Source organism: Acartia tonsa, chromosome 1 (genome assembly GCF_053477335.1).
Source record: "Acartia tonsa isolate MP-2025a chromosome 1, ASM5347733v1, whole genome shotgun sequence".
Classification (NCBI taxonomy): domain Eukaryota; kingdom Metazoa; phylum Arthropoda; class Copepoda; order Calanoida; family Acartiidae; genus Acartia; species Acartia tonsa.
Genome location: NC_137260.1, coordinates 29478274 through 29500226, shown reverse-complemented (window position 1 = coordinate 29500226; position 21953 = coordinate 29478274). Strand labels below are relative to the sequence as shown.

General features: G+C 28.4%; 1 protein-coding gene across 1 annotated transcript; it reads left to right on the top strand.

Annotated features, from left to right (window-relative positions):
• Positions 1–4315: 4315 nt before the first annotated feature.
• LOC145327105 (5-hydroxytryptamine receptor 7-like) lies at positions 4316–21766 on the top strand. The gene is made up of 11 exons (XM_080170636.1): positions 4316–4393; positions 6763–6867; positions 9007–9047; positions 10642–10728; positions 12518–12583; positions 15872–16027; positions 16218–16330; positions 16965–17054; positions 17666–17761; positions 18200–18262; positions 21557–21766. The coding sequence occupies exons 2-11, from the start codon at positions 6764–6766 to the stop codon at positions 21764–21766; spliced, it is 1026 nt and encodes a 341-aa protein (XP_080026762.1). The 5' UTR covers positions 4316–4393; position 6763.
• Positions 21767–21953: the final 187 nt, after the last annotated feature.

The window sequence follows — 21953 nt, the reverse complement described above, 5'->3', positions numbered from 1 at the left end:
AATGATAAAATTGAGAATTTTTTTTTTATTTTTTCAAACTTCCTTATCCCCTAAAACATCTGGATATGTGAAAGTAAGTATGTCTAGATGATCTCATAAATGAATGAACCCATATTAGAAAAAAGTCTTAGTATTGGACTAGATACTTTATAGGCTACTTTATTTTTAACAAACAAATAATGATTTTGAACTAAGCTATTTGCATCTTTTAACCTTTAATGTAATATTACAATGAAAAAAAAAACTAAAAAAACTTGAATATTCATGTCTAATAATTTTAAATTTTAAAAATAGTAAGATAGTCCCTTGTCCCTGTGAAAATTTGATAGTCATTTTAAATTAACAGTTGATTTGCTATACAATTCTATCATGAAAAATATTACACTACCGGCTTCCCCCTTAACTTAAAGGGGACTAGATAAACCCTTCCACCGTTTGAAATAAAGAAAAGCCATCCCAGGACAGAAATAAAGCTTCTCTATAAATAAAATCTATCCATTCTATGCGTTATTTAAAAACACAGATAGGCAAACAGAACTTTAGTCGTGACAGGCAATAAAACCCATAAATGACGTAAACTAAAATAAATTAATTATCAAAAACACATTTTTTAATGTTTGTTTTACTTTTTGTTGAATTAAATCTCTATCATTTGGCTAGTTTTTGACGTAACGTTGTTATAAATATATATTACTCATATCTAATAAAAAAAAATGGTTTATATTATGAATAATTATTTATTTAATTAATAGAGGATTAGCCTCATTTTTTTCTAATTTTTTGTAGGCTCTTAGTCATTTATGGATTTTAGGGGATTGTGGAATTGGATGCCAAAGATATAATCGATGGGGAGGGGGGTTGATCTAAATAAGAGAGTAATTCAAGTTTGGATGTTCGAAAAATAGCTCACCCGCTAATTATTTTTACTAACTGAATTCGAGAAAGCTGGATGGCTTGGAAGAATAACCAGCCACACTCAGCCTAAATCAGCCTCAGTGGTGACCAACCGCAGCCATCAATTTGTTGATAAATTCAAAGGAACAAATTGTATTCCAATAATAACTTAATTCTTGCTTGTAGTTTTAAGATTTTTCAATAGCAGTTTTTGCACAAGAAAACTGAACTGGCCTCAAGTGCCACACTGACATATGGAATAGTTTTTCTTTTTTAATGCTGTGGACGTAGAGAGTGTGGTGTGAGCTGTAATTATTATTCTTCACATTATACAAACCATACAGCAACATGTTATAATTGGTTCTTATCAAACAGTTACGGTTTTCAACAAGATGTGACCTTAATTTTTATACATATTTTAGATCAGTGGCGTGCTAATCGATTCGTCAAAAAGGTATTAAACCATTAAGGGGTATAAAATGGGGAAGGCCGGCCATCTCAATTTGAATTTTAGACACTGTACGCTAATGTTTTATTTGAAATTTTAATAGTTTAAAATTCGGTTTTTGTATGAAATATTTAAATTCCCAACTGATATTGTATTTGTATGATATATTAATAGTCCTAACTGATAGTGAACATATTGATATTACCAACTGATATTGGACATTTTGATATTACCAACTGATATTGGACATTTGATAATTCCAACTGATATTGGACATTTTGATATTACCAACTGATATTGGACATTTTGATATTACCAACTGATATTGGACATTTGATATTCCCAAATGATATTGGACATATTCGTAGTCCCAAATGCTATTGAACATATTCGTAGTCCCAAATGCTATTGAACATATTAATAGACCCAACTGTGGACATATTGATTATGTTGATGTGACGCCAAAAAAACATAATTAAGGTTGGTCTACAACCAAGAGCTAGATAGATTCCTACGGATATCTTAATGTATGATATTGCCGGCCTGGTTAGGCTTTCTAGTTTCAGAGATATATATAACTTTATAACAGGCATTATGTCGACTATATGGATTTAAATAAATGCTTACATTCAATCGGCATTATTTTTTGTAATATTTTTACATCGACTATGTTGTGTGAAATAAAAGTGGTCATGGATGACATTCTACTACCATTATTTACGACTTCATGACTAAGTATGTCAATATTATGCTGAAATGTTCAATAGGAATATATCTTGACTTTTCTTATCATCATTAGCGTACTTTCACAATTTCTTTGATAACATTTCCTTGGCCTACCATACAGTAATATGAGGTCTGTTTATCTGCATTCACTTTTATGTGTATGTTAAGGCAAATTGAGTTAAAACAAGTTATCATTTATTTCTTGTTCTTAAGGATGAACCTTTTGAGTAATTTGGTGACATGTGAAATTAGAGAATTTTAGGCAAATAAAGTATTCGTACAATTAAATTATTATTTATAAAACTGAACACTTGTTGTCGATGTTTTTATTTTACTCCTTCGAAACATGAAGCATTTTACTAATATACAATTTTGTTGTTTTTTTATTGCTACAAAAGTGGTTAAAATAGTTTGTTTACAGGATGGTCAATATTTCTTTTTATGATATTTTGATAGTGACTTTTGATATAATTACACAACCAAATTTTAATATAGAAATAAAACATGATCATGAAATATATTTTCTAGCAAAAATTATATTCAGATATTTTTACAGTACATTAGCTTAAATCTTATTAATCATAAAATAATAAAATTATATGAAAGCTAAAAAGAAAATGTGTGAAAGTTTGTAAGATTATTTGTAAGTAACTTGAGACTACATTCCAGTTATGCGTTTTTCAAATATACTCATATACACATTACACAATTTATTTTGCAATTGCGGATTCGCCATTGGCCTAAAGAGACAATTCTCTAGCAAGAAAAAAAGATATGGCATTGCTGAAAGGGGTGAGAATTGGATATTTCGGGAGATAAACTCAATTAGTCAAGCAGTTGTTATCTTGAATTAAAAGAAAAGATTGACAGAAACCAAGTATGAAGCAGTATGATATGATGTAGAATAACTAATGATCTAAATAAAGGTATCTTCTACTATTATTGTATTGTATATTAATATGCTTTAAATGTTATCAATCAAGAAAATTATAAAATATTCAAAAGTAAGAAAAAGTGAAAGCATAAAGAATTTTTTTTCTGGTATTTCAAAATTTACTTGGTATTTTACCTCTTATCTAATTCCAATAATTCATTAGATTATTACTTGAAAATGGATAGAATTATCCTTGTTATGCATGCAAGTATCAAGTATGTAAGAAATTGCAAAATCATTTTTGCATAATTATATCTTTATATATTATATGGTATGTATATAATATATGAATTAAAGGAGACACAAAGGCTTTTGTAATTTTATGCTTCAATAATTCATAATTACCTACATAGTTGGATTTGGATATTTGTACAGATTCAATTATGTACTTTGTAACAATTTTTTTCATTTCACATAGTGACAAGAATTTGATTTAATAAAAAAATAACTATTCCTTTCTTTAATTCTTATATATAGGATGATTATGATTTTAACCGCCAAAACCTAAATAAATAAGAATTAAAATTATTCTGTACATAAATTTTAGATAACAATTTCATATATTTATACCACATTAACAATTTTCTTCTTTGCAATTTAATTAAAATTCTTCTATAATTTATATTTTACTTAACATGATTTTCATAATCCCAATTATTTTGTGACTTTTAATTATTTATTATTTTTGACACTTTTGTAATTAAAGTTTCATTTTAGAAGAAATTTTATTTAAAAAGAAGAAATTTTATGGTTATGTTTAGTTAAATCCTAAAATTTTTGTTCCAGACAATTTACAATTTTGTTGGTTTAAAGAATAATTGATAAAATTGACATATAAAGGTTTAAAACATAGACAACTAAAATATTAAATGATCCAAGAGGATTTAAATATTGAATTTATGTTTCTTGTCTGTGATAACTGTATTTTCTGTACTAAAGGGACAAACCTCCAGTTTACAATGATTTGCTTTTATTTAATGTACTGTTCATTGTACAAATACACTAAATTTTATTTTTAAATTAATTTCTTATTGTTTTTTTAGACTAATATATAATATTGATCCTTATACTAATTCTTAAATAGTAATCAAATTTACCAAATCTGCAGATTGAAAATATTGGTTCAAAAGTTTGAAGCAACAAATCCTGAAGGTATCTTCTTAAGACGCTATTATGACGAATTATTCGACTAGAACCTAAAACGTATTTTAAAAATCCGTGTAAACGGGAAAAATTAATGTATGTATTATAAAATGTAAAGACTAAACGCGTTCATGATTGTGTTCATATCTTATAAATAAATGTTGAATTTCAGATTACTATGAAATGTAGAAATGCTGACTATGGTATGGTTGTATTCTGGTCCTAGATGTAAAAAAGAATACAAACAGGTCAGCAATAAATATACACAATCAGGAGGTTTCTCTAGGTCATTACAAAAGTGTTGTCACGGTAAAAAAAGCATCATGCTATAGCAGAAATTTTATTGTGATTCTATACTATTCAAGATTTTTGGAAAAAGTTATGGACAAATTAATAGAAATGTTAATGGAAATTTCCGTGGTCTGGATATGGCAGCAGAAGAACAACTGATTACCCTAAACTTCATTTATGACTTGCATCCGCTGTTTGTTGGCCGTTATCGCTTTCAATTAAACTAGCGGATACGCCCCCCTAGAGGCCTCTAGGGGCCTTTAGGAGGGGGGGGGGGGTTGTAGTTTTAAAAGAAAAAGTTGAAGAAAAAAACATTTTTTGGGAGGTGGACATTTTTTTAAAGGGCGACAATAGCAAAAAGTGACCCATAACTAATGAAAAGTTAAATTCTCAAGATAAAGGTATTGTAATTCAAAGGTTGGTTGTCTGTTGGGTATTAATAAACCTTTAAATGTTGTATTAATCTCTTTTAACATTGAAAATTCTGCTTGAAGTAGCTTGATGGTATTAACTACTTGGAAATCATAAATAGCTAGCAAGCGAGCTACGATAATATATATTTCTAGATCCATGAAGATTTTGTCACTAGGCAAAATCTATTTCAATATTTATGATAAATGTATGTTTAAATTATAAAACATTATATGAAAACACAGTTATGAAATATTAGTGATTTTACACATTTTAAAATGATTTATACACAATTTATCTCTAAGATTTGATTAACTATATCGTATGTCATAAAATATATGTTAATGCTCTACTGTGCTTGGCTTATTTAATACAATCCGAACGTTTTACAGAAAATTTTTATCGCTTGTAAAATTTTAAGATTGAAATGAATAACCAAAGCTTTCATAAATATTTGGTTCGACCTATGTGTCAAATCGTTAGTCTACTAGTTAGGGTCTGCTTAGTATACAATTCATATACATTTTTATATAAAAGAATTCTCTAAAATTTGTAATTATCCAAAAGTCATCATGATAAAACTATGCTGCCTCTAACTTTTTCTAAGTGAAAGATAATTAATGATAAGAAAAAAATATTGCTTCCCTTATTTATGTACATGTATGTATACATTTTCTGCTCTAATTATAACCAACAAAAATATGAGGATGGTAACCTTAGTAATACTGACACACATTTCAAATACATTATTTACATCTCCAATCTTATATCTTCTAATTATCAAGATTTTAAGCTTTTTTCACATGTTGCTTTTAAAATCTATTTCAACAAAATGCTGAAAATTTGATGTGACTATTTAAGACTAAATATGTGTTGAATCGCTGATATTATGACAAGTGCAAAATTAAATGTGGAAATTTTAAGACATGAGCTATTAAGTAAGATAAAAATATTATGAAATTATATTAAATGATCGTCCTATTTAGCAAAAAAGGGTTATGTATGTAAGTGTGTGTAAATTAAGGTCTTGAAAACAGCTAAATTAACAGTCAATACTTCAGAAAACAAAATATTGTGTGATTATGTCCTTGAAATTATTCTTCCTCCCCCGGCACCCCCCCCCCAAAAAAAAAAAGTAAAATCATTTTAATTTTAAGGTGGCAAAAATGTGATTTTTCAATGTCAAGTAAATTTTATTATGTTTTACTTCTATTTGTTTTATATTTGTAACTATATTTAATTAGATGATAATAATGTATTCATTAAAACATGCATACTGCATAGCAACAAATGTGTAATTTTATCCATTTCTCTCTTTTCTATTTTATATAAGACATCATTAATTAATGCTTGTGTTTTTCCTTGTTATATTTAGGATGATATATGTAGCCTTGCTTGTATTTATCCTTGTAATGTTTAGAATGATATCTGTAGCCTTGCTTGTATTTATCCTTGTTATTTTTAGGATGATATCTGTAGCCTTGCTTGTATTTATCCTTGTTATATTTAGGATGATATCTGTAGCCTTGCTTGTGTTTTTCCTTGTTATATTTAGGATGATATATGTAGCCTTGCTTGTATTTATCCTTGTTATATTTAGAATGATATCTGTAGCCTTGCTTGTATTTATCCTTGTTATATTTAGGATGATATCTGTAGCCTTGCTTGTATTTATCCTTGTTATATTTAGGATGATATCTGTAGCCTTGCTTGTATTTATCCTTGTTATATTTAGGATGATATCTGTAGCCTTGCTTGTATTTATCCTTGTTATATTTAGGATGATATATGTAGCCTTGCTTGTATTTATCCTTGTTATATTTAGAATGATATCTGTAGCCTTGCTTGTATTTATCCTTGTTATATTTAGGATGATATCTGTAGCCTTGCTTGTATTTATCCTTGTTATATTTAGGATGATATCTGTAGCCTTGCTTGTATTTATCCTTGTTATGATGTTAACAAGTGTGCTTGGGAACCTGTTGGTAGTCATAGCAGTTAGCATTGTCAAACAACTCAGGAAAATATTTCAAGAACATAAAAGTGACGAAAATATTATTTTAAAAAAACTTTTTAAAAAGTGTCCAGGTACAATTCAAATAAAAATATAGGTCTGAATAGTGAATCTTTTTTTTTGGCTTTTATTCCTAACCATCTCAAATGTCTATTTATTTAAATCTAAAAAGAAGCAATTTTTTTTTCGTCGTGATGGAGTTTTTCTATTCGAACTTTTTCATTATAACAAAAGATATAAAAAAAAATTACCTTTGGTTTCTATGTCAGAAGTGCGACATGGAAAGCAAGAGTAGGTTTGGTTTCTGCCCAGTTAGGACTTTAAGACAAATGCCAGGCAATACGTTGTCATCAACCATTCCCACATGTAAGAATTATTCATACAGTATTTTAACCTGAAAATTTAAAATCTTTACTTGTTTGTCCATTAAAAGGAACTAGACAGAAGTAAAGAAAATATTCGTTTAATACTTTTATAAGAAAAGTATAGTTGTGATTTTTCAAACTTAAATAATTAATGATATTTTCTCTTTTTTTCCTTCTCGCAATCCTACAATGAAGGCATGATTATTCATTTATTCAAGCTTAACAGTCATAACCTTTAAAGGCTTATTGCTGAAATAAATTTTTTTTCCAAAGATTTTGTTATAATTGATACATTGACTTAGGTTAAGTTGACTGGTGAAAAATATTTGAGTGAGAATAGTGTTAATTTCTTCAGCTGTCATAAACTTGTTTCTTTCTTGGTATAATAAAAACTTACCTTTTCTTAATTGAATACAGACAACTCTTTACCTTTCCTCACCCTAACTGGAAGACAAGCAAATGTGTGCATAGATAATAAATGGTTCCGTTGTCACAGGATAAGAATAGAATATCATGTAAATGGAATAAAGTAAATTTAATTAAACTCTAGTCTGGATTTTATAAAAAGAAAACGATGACGTCATTAGCTTTTGCATAGTTTTTACATATCAAGGCAGAAAAAATTATTTCTAATATGACATCGATTGATTACATATATAGGGACAATGAAAATTTTGATAAATGTTGATAAAAATCTAAGTTTTAAAATAACAAAATAGATGTCTTCTTGATTAATGGAAAACAGATAGATATGATAACAGCCCTGTATTTTTTAAAAACAAAGATGTCGTTATTATGATATTAAAAAGCTGTTTTTAATAAAGCCAGATGTTGAACATTGTTGACTTAATATCAAGTTAATTAGTTGTATGTACATATTATATCAGCAATGACCTTTTTTTCAAATTACCTACAATCTACATAAAGCTTTGAAATGTTTTAGTTCAACATCAAAATATGTTATTTAACTATTATTTATATCTTAGATTTCTTGCTATTTGAATGTTAACTACAAATATGAATGATATATATTTTGTGTGCGGGTGACTACTACTATGGAAGGATTATAAAAACTTGGTGTCAGATATAAAAGCCTTTTCTCATTCCTCTCTAATAAATGACAGCAAAGGACCGAAGTCAGGGACATGGAAATGGCACCAAAATAAAAATTTATAAATAGATTTTTTGTTAATAAGAATTCCTGCAAACTAAGGTCATGAAAAAATAATTTTCTGTTTGAGGTAAGATAATTTTCTATGGGTAGAATATCCGGACATGCACTTAAAACTTTATATTAAAAGAGCTAAAAATTTATACAAATATTTCATCCAATTATCATTTCCCTGTCTGAGCAAATAAAAGAGAGAAGAATTTACTTATTGGAAAATTAGGAAAATCATTAATCCAATTTTTTGTGGGGTAACAGACATTTTTAGTTTCAATTCAAATATTTTTAGAAAAACAAAAAGGTATACTTACATAAATTTAAAAATTAATATATAACAGATCAGGAATGTAAATTAGCAAAAAGTACCTTAAGTTATTTTTTTCTTTGTATTTTTATCACATACCAAATTATTCATGACACTTAAACATAATCGGAAAGAAATGAAGTAAAACAAGGTTATCAAAACATTTCGAGTAATTTTGGTTTGATTAATGAACAGTTTGATAAACTAGTTAATATAAAATTAAATTTTTACCCGGTTCAAAATGTTCTTAAAAAAACAATTAATTTTTTTATTAAAAAAATTTATTGAAATAAAAAAATGTTATACAGACAACCAGCAAATCTTCTGCTTCTGTCTCTGGCGGTTACAGGTAAATCATACTTTACTATTTTTTAATGTTTTATTCAAAAACTATAAGATTGATTCCAGGTTTGTTCCTCCTATGATTTTTATTTTATTTTTCTCGGAAACTCATATACGATACATGTTTTTTCATCGAAAACAATGGGATTTTGGGCAATACTAGAAAATACAATTAATAGTTGGCTTTTCTGAATGCTTTGCAACAGTTACCAATAAAAAATAAATATAAGGTTAAAAATAAATTTAATTGAATCCATTTTCTGATGTCAAATTGAACTAGTTGTTATCAAAAGCTTTAGTTAAAGTGCCACATTCCTCTTAAAGAAAAAAGTTAAAGTATTATGTGCAACAAATATCCACAATAATCTTTTCTATTTAAGAAGGTAAAACTTGACCAAACAGAGAAAAAAGCAATCCTAAAAGTTTGACCAACTAACATAGCTAGGATCAGGGAATTATCATTATTAGAAAAAAGCAAATACTTTTTTTCCATTTTTACTGCTATAATGGTTCCTTTAACTCCTTACATAAGATCGATAATGGAAAACCGAATTGTGACCAAGATCGAAGCTTTTTTAAACGCCTTGGCCGATTCATTATTGTAAAAGCCATCAAATAATCATTCATTTATCCTTCCTCAATATTCTGTATGACTACAAAATCTTATTTTCAATAAAATAATTTCTCGTATTCATTCGAATCCGGTGGACAGGAACCGGTTCTCATCAATACGAAAAAACTATGTCCAGCATCGTATTATAAACCGCTTTCTACGAATATAGAAATGTACAATCATAAGATTAAAACCATTTTTTTAGCCCGTGCCTTCGGTACCTCGGGGCTAAAAAAACTGGTTTTAATCTAATAATTGTACATTCTATATCCGCGGGAAGCGGTTTATAATACGATGAAAGAAATAACTATTATTTTTCTTCATATCAATCTGTTTTCTCTTGGGTAGATAAGTGAGAGAATATTGGGTTTTCTCAACATCAATTGCAAATCATTCTAAATAGTTCACTTTTCAACTATATTTCTTATACATACGTATTCAGAGGGGTGTTTCTGTAGCTTGGTTAGGACAAGTTATAGACCAAATAGGTCTAATTGGACTCTGATTTTCAGGGAAAGTATAAACTAATCATACGATGGTTTTTTCCCCAAAAAGATTTTCTTTAAATATATTAGTATTTATTTGTATTGTTAAAACATTAAATTTAATTTTTCCTTCATCACTTATAATAATCATAAGAAAGTTTTATAAGCTTTATACAAAAAAAAATAAAAATATTACTGTTAATTAAAAAACAAGGAAAATCTTGAATACTATTTAAAATAATGCAAGCCAATTTATTTCTTTTATTACTACTTATTCATGATAAAAATGTTTACTAAGGATTTTATTTTTTTATGAATGTTAATTTTAGAAAATATGATTGCATAAGACCAAGAAAAGATCATGACCAGCAATAGCTTAGCTTATTTAAAAAAACAAATAAAATATGTATAAAATTATTCTTCCCCTTCTTCCCCCATCTCCTTATATATTACCTCTTACCTTACCTACAGCTGTATACCTAATTATGATTATTTTGTTACAGATTTGTTAGTGTCTCTAGTTGTAATGCCTGGAGCCTTGTACCAGCTTGTTACTGGTGGATGGTCCATGTCTAGGACTGCCTGTCTAGGTAAGGATGAAAACGTTTAGGCCTACCTGTATAGATGAGGATGATAGGCCTGCTTGTCTGGTAAGAATAATAATGTGAAGGCCTAGCTGTCTAGTTAATGATAATAATGTCTAGGCCTGCCTGACTAGATAAGGGTGATAAAGTCTAGGTCTGTCTTTCTAGGTAAGTATAATAATGTCTAGGCCTACCTGTTTAGGTAAGGATGATAATGTTGAGGTCTACCTGTCTAGGTAAGGATAATGATGGCTAGGCCTGACTGTCTAGCTAAGGATCATAATGTCTGAGTCTACCTGTCTAGGAGAGTGTAATAATCTCTAGGCCCATCTAACTAGGTGAGGATACGATACATCTAACCTGAACAGTCTTGGTAATATTTACAAGACCTCTCCACCAGCTTTTTACTGTCTAGAAAAGTATTTTAAATATATGTACATCTAATATTCAGCTATTAATTTTAAAAAAGGATAATTTTTCTTCCTAATTTGATTTTTTTTAGATAAAATCATAAATATATGATTTACTTTAAATAAACGTTTAACTTTTTCAAAGCATTTGAGTGATCGGGATAATACACAAAGACATACTTAAAAATGTGGTTAATTACTAAAATATTCTTAAATAATAGCGTGTTTTTTTCAAAGTAGGAAAAATATTTTGAATTATTTATATTGAAATCTTTTATTCATATCTTTACAATTTTATTAGATAAATAATTAAAAATATTTCAATTTAGATTTTGCAATATTTTTCAAATTGAAGTTCAAAAATAAAGAGAAATGTTATTTATCGCATTGTATTAAAGACAGCTTTCCGCACATATAAAATGAAAAAAAATGTAAATTTAAAACCTATTTTGTTAGGCTCGAGGGGCCGAAGTCCTGGGCTAACAAAACTGATTTTATGATTTTTATTTTAATATTCGTGGAAAGACTGATAGAAAATTTGGAAAAACATAATATATATTTAGTAATTTCTCATTTTGTATTTTTGTTTGTGTGTTTTTTTGTGTGTATGTGTATTTGATTGTATGTTTGTGTGTGTATTTGGACTAAAAGTAAATCTGGACTAAGATAAATTAAGAGTCAGAAAAATCATCAAGTAAAGTAAAACTCAGAAAGTAAAGATGGTCGAATTTTCAGCTCTATGTCAGAAGTAAAGAAACAAATTTCTCCAAAGTTTTGCATTAATATAATTAGGTTACCAATATCTGTATTTATTCATACTTTTTTTTATTTACAATTGAAAAAATACATGCTTTAACTAAAGAAACAAAAACGCTTTGCAACCAACTTTTCTTCTAGGCAAACAAACAGTGAATATTATTAATATTATTCTGTCAAAGATAAATGTTACATTAACGTATGAAATATTGCTTCAAGATTCACAAATTCTGCTATTCTAAAAGTTGTTCTTGAGTCATATTTCATTCTTTTTATCCCGGCTAATAATGAATAAAACTGGGAGAAAATAGTTTCATTTATCCTCCTCCTGGCCAGAGACAAATTAATATTAACCATCTATTTTCATTTACTAAATTAAATATTTATATTCATTACACAATTAAATTAAAATAATTTTAATCTATTACACTACTGAAAACATAAAATGTTAAAGGATGCATTCACTAGAATAAAAAAGTGTTGTACCTCATAATTTTAACTGGTTAATTTATTGGAAACAACTTTTTCTCTAGATAACAATGGAATATATAACAATGGTCATACCATGGTTTTAGGCTATTTTCTTCCAAAAAGAAAATGAAAAATTTACTTAATATATAAATTTTTAGGTTGGATTTTTTTCGATGTTTTTCTTTGTTCATCAAGTATTCTGACCCTGACAGTTATATGTGTTGGTAAGTTCATTCCTTTACCAGCGGGTATACTCTACAATAATACAAGTAAAAATGTTGGTTGGTCTGTAGGTCTGGATGTCTATTGATATTTGTCTTGACTAATGTTATTCGATGACAGGGTTTTGATTTTCTCATTTATATTAACAATTAGTAATTACAAAATAATTTTGTCACAATAAAATACAATAAAAGAACATATTGTCCTAGTAATGATGATATCAAGCGCCATATAGTTATATGCAAATATTTACCAACTGCCATGTTCCTGACCATATCATCCTTATAAAATAAAAGTAATTGGAACTTCTCATATGTCCTGAGAGGGTTTATAACCCTTTTTGGGAAGGGTACAACACCTCACCTGTGATAAATCACCTATAAAGAAGTCCTCCCCCCCCCAAAAAAAAAGATATTTTTGAATTTCTTTTAATTCGCTCTTCACTCATGTGCACCTTGGGGAGGGGGGAGTTGAATTCTGTAATCCAATTTTTTTATTTTAGATTCAAAAAGAGAAAGTAAACAAAAAAAGAAAAGAAAATTTTTTTTGGGGGGGGGGATAATTTTGTTCTATGGACGATTTCTCTGGGGGAGTGGTGTTACTCTCCCCCAAAATAGTTGAAAATCTTTCCTGGTCCTATGCAAAGCTTCCCTATAAAGGAGAACAAACAAACGGAGAGACAACCTGCTACTTTATTTTAAAGATAGAAATGAATGCAAAATTAACTTTCCTCAGTTGTTATATCTTTATCCATAATAAACATATATCAGCAATTATTTTTATTAATATGTAAAATATAAAATTATTTTTGTATAACATGTAATAGTAATAAAAATATGATTATCAGCCAATTAAACTATTTTTTTAATTGTAAATAAATATTAATTATCACTCAATATTCTATATAATTGAACGTAAGGTTTATTATTTGTATTCAGGATTATAGGGATTCATGGTTCGAATCCAGGCACAGCAAAAGACTTTGAAAATTCAAATAACTGAAACCGTGTTAAATGTGTGAAGTGCTAGGTTTTTAGACAACAGTAGTGCAATCAAAGTGTTGTTTAGTACGTCTAAAAAAGCGAAATTATTGCTATGGAATTTTTAAAATGTAAACTGTTACATTGAATTATTTAGTTAGAGTGCCTCTTGAAGAAGATAGATAGATTTGTATAGGTATACCTATTTAGGAATATACTTTCTAACTATTGCACCCATTAAGGTTTACTTCACATACATTCCCGTAAATGTAAAGTATATGTAAATAGTACTATACTAGTTTATTATTATATTTATCATTACACTATAATATATAATCAGATAGAAATAAATGTTTAATCATTATTTTATACATTACTATATATAAATAATATTATTAATTTTGTCTTGAGTAAAGGATAAATATCTTAATGTATATACATTGTACATGCATACTTGTTCTTATTAAGAACAGCTACTCTAGAATTTACTTCGTGTAAGTCTGGAATAGTGCTTCAAATTAAAAACGAGGACGATGAAGTCCATCAATTGCAAAAAATGTAATAATTTCTGGGTCGAGTTCGGGTTCCAGTCTTCTCCGTGCACATTAAATTATACTCCATGTTATGATGTAAAGTGACCTTAAACCTGTCAGGTATTACGTTCAGGTAATCGACAACCAACCCTTTATTGCCTAACATTTGTATAGAAGATTAAATGAAGTGAGCTGCCCCTGTTTATGAGCCATGTCATTCCCCATTCCTTAATATTGATGTAATGCGTCTGACATACCAGCAGTAGGTAACATATTAAACTTTTCTAGTATTACGTGGTCAAGACTCGAATTTGCACCTACAGCCTATTTTCTAATGTTTATGTTTATTCCATTATATCTAAAAAAGTTTGCGTCCCATAATGTTGATTAATATATTTTTTATACAAATAATTATATAGCAAGTTGATGTATCTTTGTATAAAATACTCTTGTTATTTTTAATGCATTTACTATGTAAGCTCTTACCTTTATAAGTCAAGGAGAGAAATAGTAATCCTTATATACATTTGAACAGGACAAACATTCAACAATTTTTGGAGTAATTATTCTTTACTTTATTAATGAGTAAAAATTATTGTTTCTTCGTAAAGGTCTTGCTAATTACTGATGCAATTAAGCTCTCCATTTCAAGGAGGCTTTTTTTAAGTCAATGGATGGTTTTAACTAATTTTCTTCCTTCTATGCCCCCTATAAATGTAAAACCTCTATATGCAAGAGTAATTAATACTTTATTCTAAAGAGTTTTTTAATGAACTTTTTTTTTATTTCAAAAACAATTAAAGTATTCCTATTCTTATATGGTAAAATTTGAATAAGCATACTCATCTCTTTACATACTAACCGTTTATTTAGTAATAGCGGCTTCATTTTTGGGGGGGGTTGGGGATGTCCCACAACCCAAGAAAATAGCTTAAAACCATCACAGGACCAGTAGGTATAATCCCTGAAAAGTAGAGCCCAATCGGTTCAGCGGTTACTGAGATCTTAAGCTTCAGACGGACAGACAGACGGACAGACAGACAGACAGACATCGTTCTACTTTGTATTATAGATAGAGAGTTGGGTATATTCAATATTCAAGGAATTTTAGAACATATTACTATTTGGCATTTCAGTCAATTTATGTAAACTAAAGTGGCTTTTCCATATTCTAGATCAACTTTGGTTAATGCTTTCCAAAGTCCTATAATATTTAGCAGTAAACTCTCTACTTCAATGAAGAAAATAAGATTTTTATTATTATTTTCTATCAATAATAAGTGGGTTAAATAAAGCAATACTTTTGTCTCTTTATATAAAAACACCCTGTATTTGGCTGGGGGAGTTCTGTGTTTGCTAGGTACTCTAAGGGAGTCCGTCTAAACCTTTTTTATTTATATAATTATAAAACTATTCTTTTAATTAAGGATAACTTAGTAGATTATTGCACTGGCATATAATAATTCACATAAATTCCAAATAGTATTCACAATAGGTATTTTCCTACTTATAGGTGATAAAAGATTATTTATTTCTCTACAACAAATTAAGATATTACGCATTTAATTTTGGAAAACAAACTAGTCATATGATATTGAGAAATTAATTTAAAAACTTTACAACTAATAATATTTGATGAAAAGTATTTTTTTCACATTTCATATATGTGCATTACCCCAAATAAACAGATTTATTTACAAAATTTTTGGCTTCGCTCTGAGAAGCGTTGGGAAATACCCCAATTAAATGTTTTAAATCAAAAGAAAACTATTTTTAGATCGTTACTATGCAATATCGCGGCCTCTTCACTACATACCTTTGCGTACTAACCGCCTTATCTTGGTGAGTATCCTTGGAATCCAGCTGCTGGCAGCTCTGGTATCTGCTCCAGCTCTGCTTGATCCTTCCTCGGGTCTTATACCGCTTGAAAAAGGTAAAACAAATTTTAGCATATATAAATATTCTTTTACAATTTTGTTTTTGTTACTTGAATGTTAAATATAGACATGGTGTTAAAAATAGAAGACCATAATTTAATGACTTTTTGAAATTAGATATTCGATAAAACTGGGAATGAAATGTAGGAAAAAAACGAATGAAATATTATTTTCATTTCATTTTAGAATTGTTGAACAATGTTACAGAGGCTCGCATTATTGAATTAGAAAAGTCTCGAGATTTAAAATTTGATCTGAAACATGCAGACAAAATATTTCAACCAAAACTATTACCAGAGGTAAATAAATTTGTTTTAATCTAAAAAGTTCTAATGTTCTAATCAAGGCTTTTTTTAAATATAAAAAGAAAGGAAATTATATTTGAAATATGACGTTTCCAATAAAAATTTATTATTAGATCATTAAAAAAGTTATAATAAAGAATATTAACAATTTATTACATAAAGTTTTTATTCCAAGCCCAACAACCACTGCATATTTCAAGGATTTAATGTGACATTTACAAATCTTTTCAATTATACAAACAAGCTAAATATTAAATTTGAAATAAGATTAAGAAACTCTTCAAGCAATAATCCCCTATGAAAATAGATTATTTTATAATTACTTCGAAAATATTTTGAACATTAATTTTATTTATTACGAAAACGAAAGTTTTAGGATTTTTAAAATTTCATCCACTTGATTTGATAAAAAAAATATCTTTTCATGAAGGTAATGCATTATTTTCTATAAACGATTATTTCGTTGGGGGTTTTCAAATCCAATGTTCAGACCTGAGCTGATGAATTTTTATGGAGTTGACACGATGTGATTGTCGTCCATTATAGCTATTGATATCCAACACTTTGTTGGTGTCAAAGATACCTTAATCTTAAGATTAATAGTTTGTGAAAACTTTGCATATTTTAGAGATTAACAGTTGACACTGGAATATTGCGAAGCTATCCAGTGTCAATACCTGGACAACAATGCCTTGTTTCTCAAGCCCCGGCTTATCAGGAATATTTACTTGAAGACTGTGGAGTGTATGTTATTATTAAAATTTGCGTTATTTGTTTGTAGAAATGAGTAAAAATTAGTGCTAATTTGTAAACAAAGCGCTGAAAAACAGTAAGATAATTGGGAGGGTAAAACAAACAAAGATGAAAACATTATCACTTAAAGAGTAGTTTTGCTACAAAATGTATTTTTAAAAACTTTTTTCCCTTTTCTTTGCATTTTTCATTAGAGCTTCTTTTGCGACTTAAATATAAATTTCTTGGTCTTTGAGCAACTAATCTAAAACTTTAAATGGAATTTATCAGAAAAAATATAACAGATTTTGGGTTGAAAGGTTTTTCTAGGAATCATTCTAGAACTTAATAAGTTAGTCGCTATAAATGGAAAAAAAACTCTAAAAACTTTTTCCTTAGTTATTTGTTAAAATTATACGTAATAGTTTCAGATAGGAACTCTTTATTTAGCGAATGTCAAATTATTAATTTTCATTAAAATGTGCAAATTTGGTCTGTATGTTAAAGTTAGTTACGAAGGTGCGAAATAATTATTTATTTTATAGCTTTAGGAACTTATTTTTTTTCGTTTTTGAAAACAAGTAAATATTGATCCAGTTGTACGCAACAATCTGCGCATTCTATATTCCTCTTTTGGTTATGGTTGTTCTCTATTACAGAATTTATAAGACTGCTAAAGGAATAATTTACAAGGTAAAAATAAGTTCATGGTTATGTGTCTTTTATATACTAAATTACACTATGAAAAGAATATTTTATACTTAATTTAAAAAGTGAAGCTAAGTCCGGACGTCTGCAACGGAAAGTTCTTATTGTAAATTTAGTCATATTTTAATTGTCCTCTCGTATTTAAACTTTGAAGAAAAAAATTTTTTTAGTTAATATTAAATAAAGACATACCTAATTTGTAAAGGATAGCAGCTTTATATAAGCATTACTATAAAGTCCTTGTGCCAATTTTAAAAATTGCTATCTCTTTAAAACTTTTTCAGATTTATGTGACGAAATATAAAGAGAACCATTATTTATTTTATATATTTTTTTTTGTTGACCTTTTTGATGACTGAACAAACAAAGAGTGTAAATTGTATAAAAATAAAATCTTTTTAAATTATGTTTATTTAACTTTAGGAGCGGAAAAGTCCGTCATTAGGGAGAAATGTGTCAACAGAAGTGAGTCTTAATATTAGAAAGGCAGGACAACGCTCATTATTCACGAATATAGGGATGTCACACTGATTGGTAAATTAATCTTTACACGAAATTTTGTCTTTTACAGCTTAAACACCATGGAAAGTTATTAGTTTGTAATTTTTTATACTCTGAATATTACATATTTATCAAGGATATAATGCATCTATAATACAATTCAGAAGGATGTCGTTCCGTCTGAAACCCCGGTAACCACTGAACCGATTGGGCTCTCCTCTTCAGGAAAATATAGCTTTGGTTATGGGAATAACCTAACGAATAATTTAACAAAAGAAAAATGTCTAGGTATCCCTCTGCAGAAAAAAAACAACCCTTTCACTATTTGTAAAATTCATTCAACCTTTTGAAAAACAAACAAGGATAATAAGAGAACAAGAGTTTCTTAAGAGAAAGACTTATTTATTGATCATTTAAACAATGTTAAAAAAATCTCTTTTTTACTACCCCACTTTTTTTAAAAGTATTAATTTCGCAACCACACCAATAAAATGTAAATATAGGTAATGTGTGGAGGGGAGAGAATTTAAAGCAAAGAAGGAAAAGTATTATGAAAAAAGTAAAGGAAAGCGTGGGAAGGGAAGGGCGTGTATTTTACAGCGGCTTCGCAACTAAAAACTTTGAGCAACATTTTTCATTGTTTAAATGCAGCAGAAAAAAAACAGTCTGGTTCATTAGACAACAAAGTTTAAATTTGCAAGGTACAACTTCTCAGCGTTTCAGATTTAAATATTGGAAAAAATCTTTTTTTCAGTTAATACGTTATCAGTAGCACTTTATACAAAGTTTTATATAAGTTTTAGGTAGATTTTAATTTGTATTTTCTTCTCTTTTTTATGATATAGGTTAGTCAGATTTTTCTAGATTATTATATTTTAAGTTTAATTGGAAGTTTTATTGAATTGTCTAGAAATGCATAATTTTTGTTTGAATAGACTTAATTAGCATTGATCAATTATTTTTTTTCTTTTTAAATTATTTAAACATTTGGATCTACTGCAGTTCACGGTAAAATATTGCTGGTAACGAATATTACCAAAAATCTATGAATTTTAAAGGCTGCTAGCTGCCAAACGGCTGAACGTACAGATCATGCTTCAGTGAAGTTTTCCCTGTGCATCATTGGATCTTGGTTTTTCCAAATTATTTGTAAGCCTTCTTATACCGTTTAAAATGGTGTGCGGGTATGATCTGTACGTTCAGCCGTTTGGCAGCTAGCAGCCTTTAAAATTCATAGATTTTTGGCAATATTCGTTACCAGCAATATTTTACCGTGAACTGCAGTAGACCCAAACATTTATATTTTAGATAAGTCAAATACTTCTAGGCAGCCATTGAAAAATTTTCGTTTTAATATTGGTTTAGATATTTATTAAATTAAATTATTTACTTTTTCAATATAGTTTTTTTTATCATTGAAGTAAGTGTGACATGTTTTATTACTATTTTCGGAAATTTATTTTAAGTAGGAGTAATATTTTATTATTTTCTTTATTCATAGGGTTCAAGCTAATGCTATTTCTTTGATTGGAAGTTTGTGACATGTTTTATTACTATTTTCGGAAATTTGTTTTAAGTAAGAGTATTTTTTTATTTTCTTTATTTATAGGGTTAACGCTAATGATATTTTTTTCGGGTAAATACCTTTAAACTTGCCTGAAAATTGTAGAAAGTTTTAGATGTATTAATATCTCACAAAATTATAAAATAATTAGATCCTAATGAACCTACTAAACTGTGTAACATTGTTTAACGACTTTATTTTTAACTCTTGAAAAAAAACTTTTTGTCATAAGTTTTTCTTTAGAAATACATTGTGAGTAAAGGGAGTAAAATTTGTATAAAAGACTACACTTGTTAATATTTCTTATACATTTTAAAACATAATTTGGTAAAAAAAAGTGTTTACTATAATTACAAAAAAAGTGTACTTGAAAATTAAATAAATCAATAGCGTTGAAGAAAAATAAAACAATTTACCTCAACTTGTAAAACGATGTCTGTCTCTGTGTTCGTCTGGATGAAGTCTAAGATTAACCGCTGCCCTCCCCTTAGATTAATCTTTAAAAACTGTAAATTAGGTGTTAACTATCGCCTGTAGAGAAGCCTCTTGGGGGTAGCGGTAAAGCAACTAAAAGATATAACAAGGATGACAACATCCATAAGTAGCGAAGCACAAAAAATAGTAGATGGGAATACGTATAGGTAGATTTAAAAGGTTTTTACTAAAATCAAGAATAGATTTATTGGAAAAAATAAACATGAAACCTCGTTTTATTTTGTATGATGACGATGGTCAAAGTAAATTATATTAAAGATGCTCATAACAATGGGAAAAAACTATTTTGATACTGATATCCCATAAAAGTTTGAAAATTGGATCAAAATTGACAAAGATATGGGGAAATATGTAAAACATATAAAAATAGCCAAAAACCTGATAAAAGGCAGTCTGACCGCCATGGTTGTTTACTTAAAACGACAAAAAAATAATTTTTAAATCCTTAACTTAAAAAATTGGGAAAATCGGACCATATATACTGAAGATATGGAAAAAAGTGTTAAATACATAAAAAATAGCCTAAAACCTGCCAAAAAGGCAGTCTGGCCGTAATGGTTATTTTCTTTAAAAGACAGGAAATTTAATTTTGATATCTATAACTGAAAATTTTTTGAAAATCGGAATATAAACACTGAAGATATGGAGAAAAATGTTAAAAATATAAAAAAAAAACAGCCTAAAACCTGCTAAAAAGGCAGTCCTGCCATCATGGTTGTTTTCTTTAAAAGACGGGAAATTTAATTTTGATATCTATAACTAAAAAATTTTTGAAAATTGGACCATAAACACTGAAGATATGGAGAAAAATGTGAAAAATATAAAAATAGCCTAAAACCTGCTAAAAAGGCAGTCTGGCCTTCATGGTTGTTTCTTTAAACGACGGGAAATTTAATTTTGATATCTGTAACTGAAAAAATTTTGAAAATCGGACCATAAACACTGGAGATATGGAGAAAAATGTGAAAAATATAAAAATAGCCTAAAACCTGCTAAAAATCGGTCCGACCGCCAATGATGTTTTATAGTTAATTGTGCTCCTTACTGGTGGGAATGTTGTCAAAAAATTTCAGCATTCTATCTTTTATAGGAGCTGAGTAAATCCCATTTCCCCCATAGCGTTACGGACTGACTGACTGACTGACGGACGGACTGACTGACGGACGGACAAAGTGAATTATAGAGTAGCTTCGCTACTAAAAATGACGTTGTCCTTTCAGAGAGGAAAATTCAGAGACTCTATTCGGAACATGTTTTCCAGCCGACAGCCAGTGAAAGTGCTGAATGTAACACCAGATGAGTCAGGGAACCAAGAACTTGTAGAGTCAGGCAAACTTGTGGAGAGAAATCATAATAACATCGAATATGGAGCTGATATTTATAAATATAATATAAACACAAGGAATGTGATTAAATACTTATATTACTAAATGTAGATATGGCTATATACAAATTATTCATAGAAGATTAAATCCAAAATAGCGAGGATTATTTTGTATGTAGTAGGTCTAAACGGAACAAAAAAAACAGTGTTTAATACAAAATTAAATGTAAACATTTGAAGATTTTTTTATAAATCTTTATCTCCATTTGGTGAGAGTATCTAGAGATCTGATT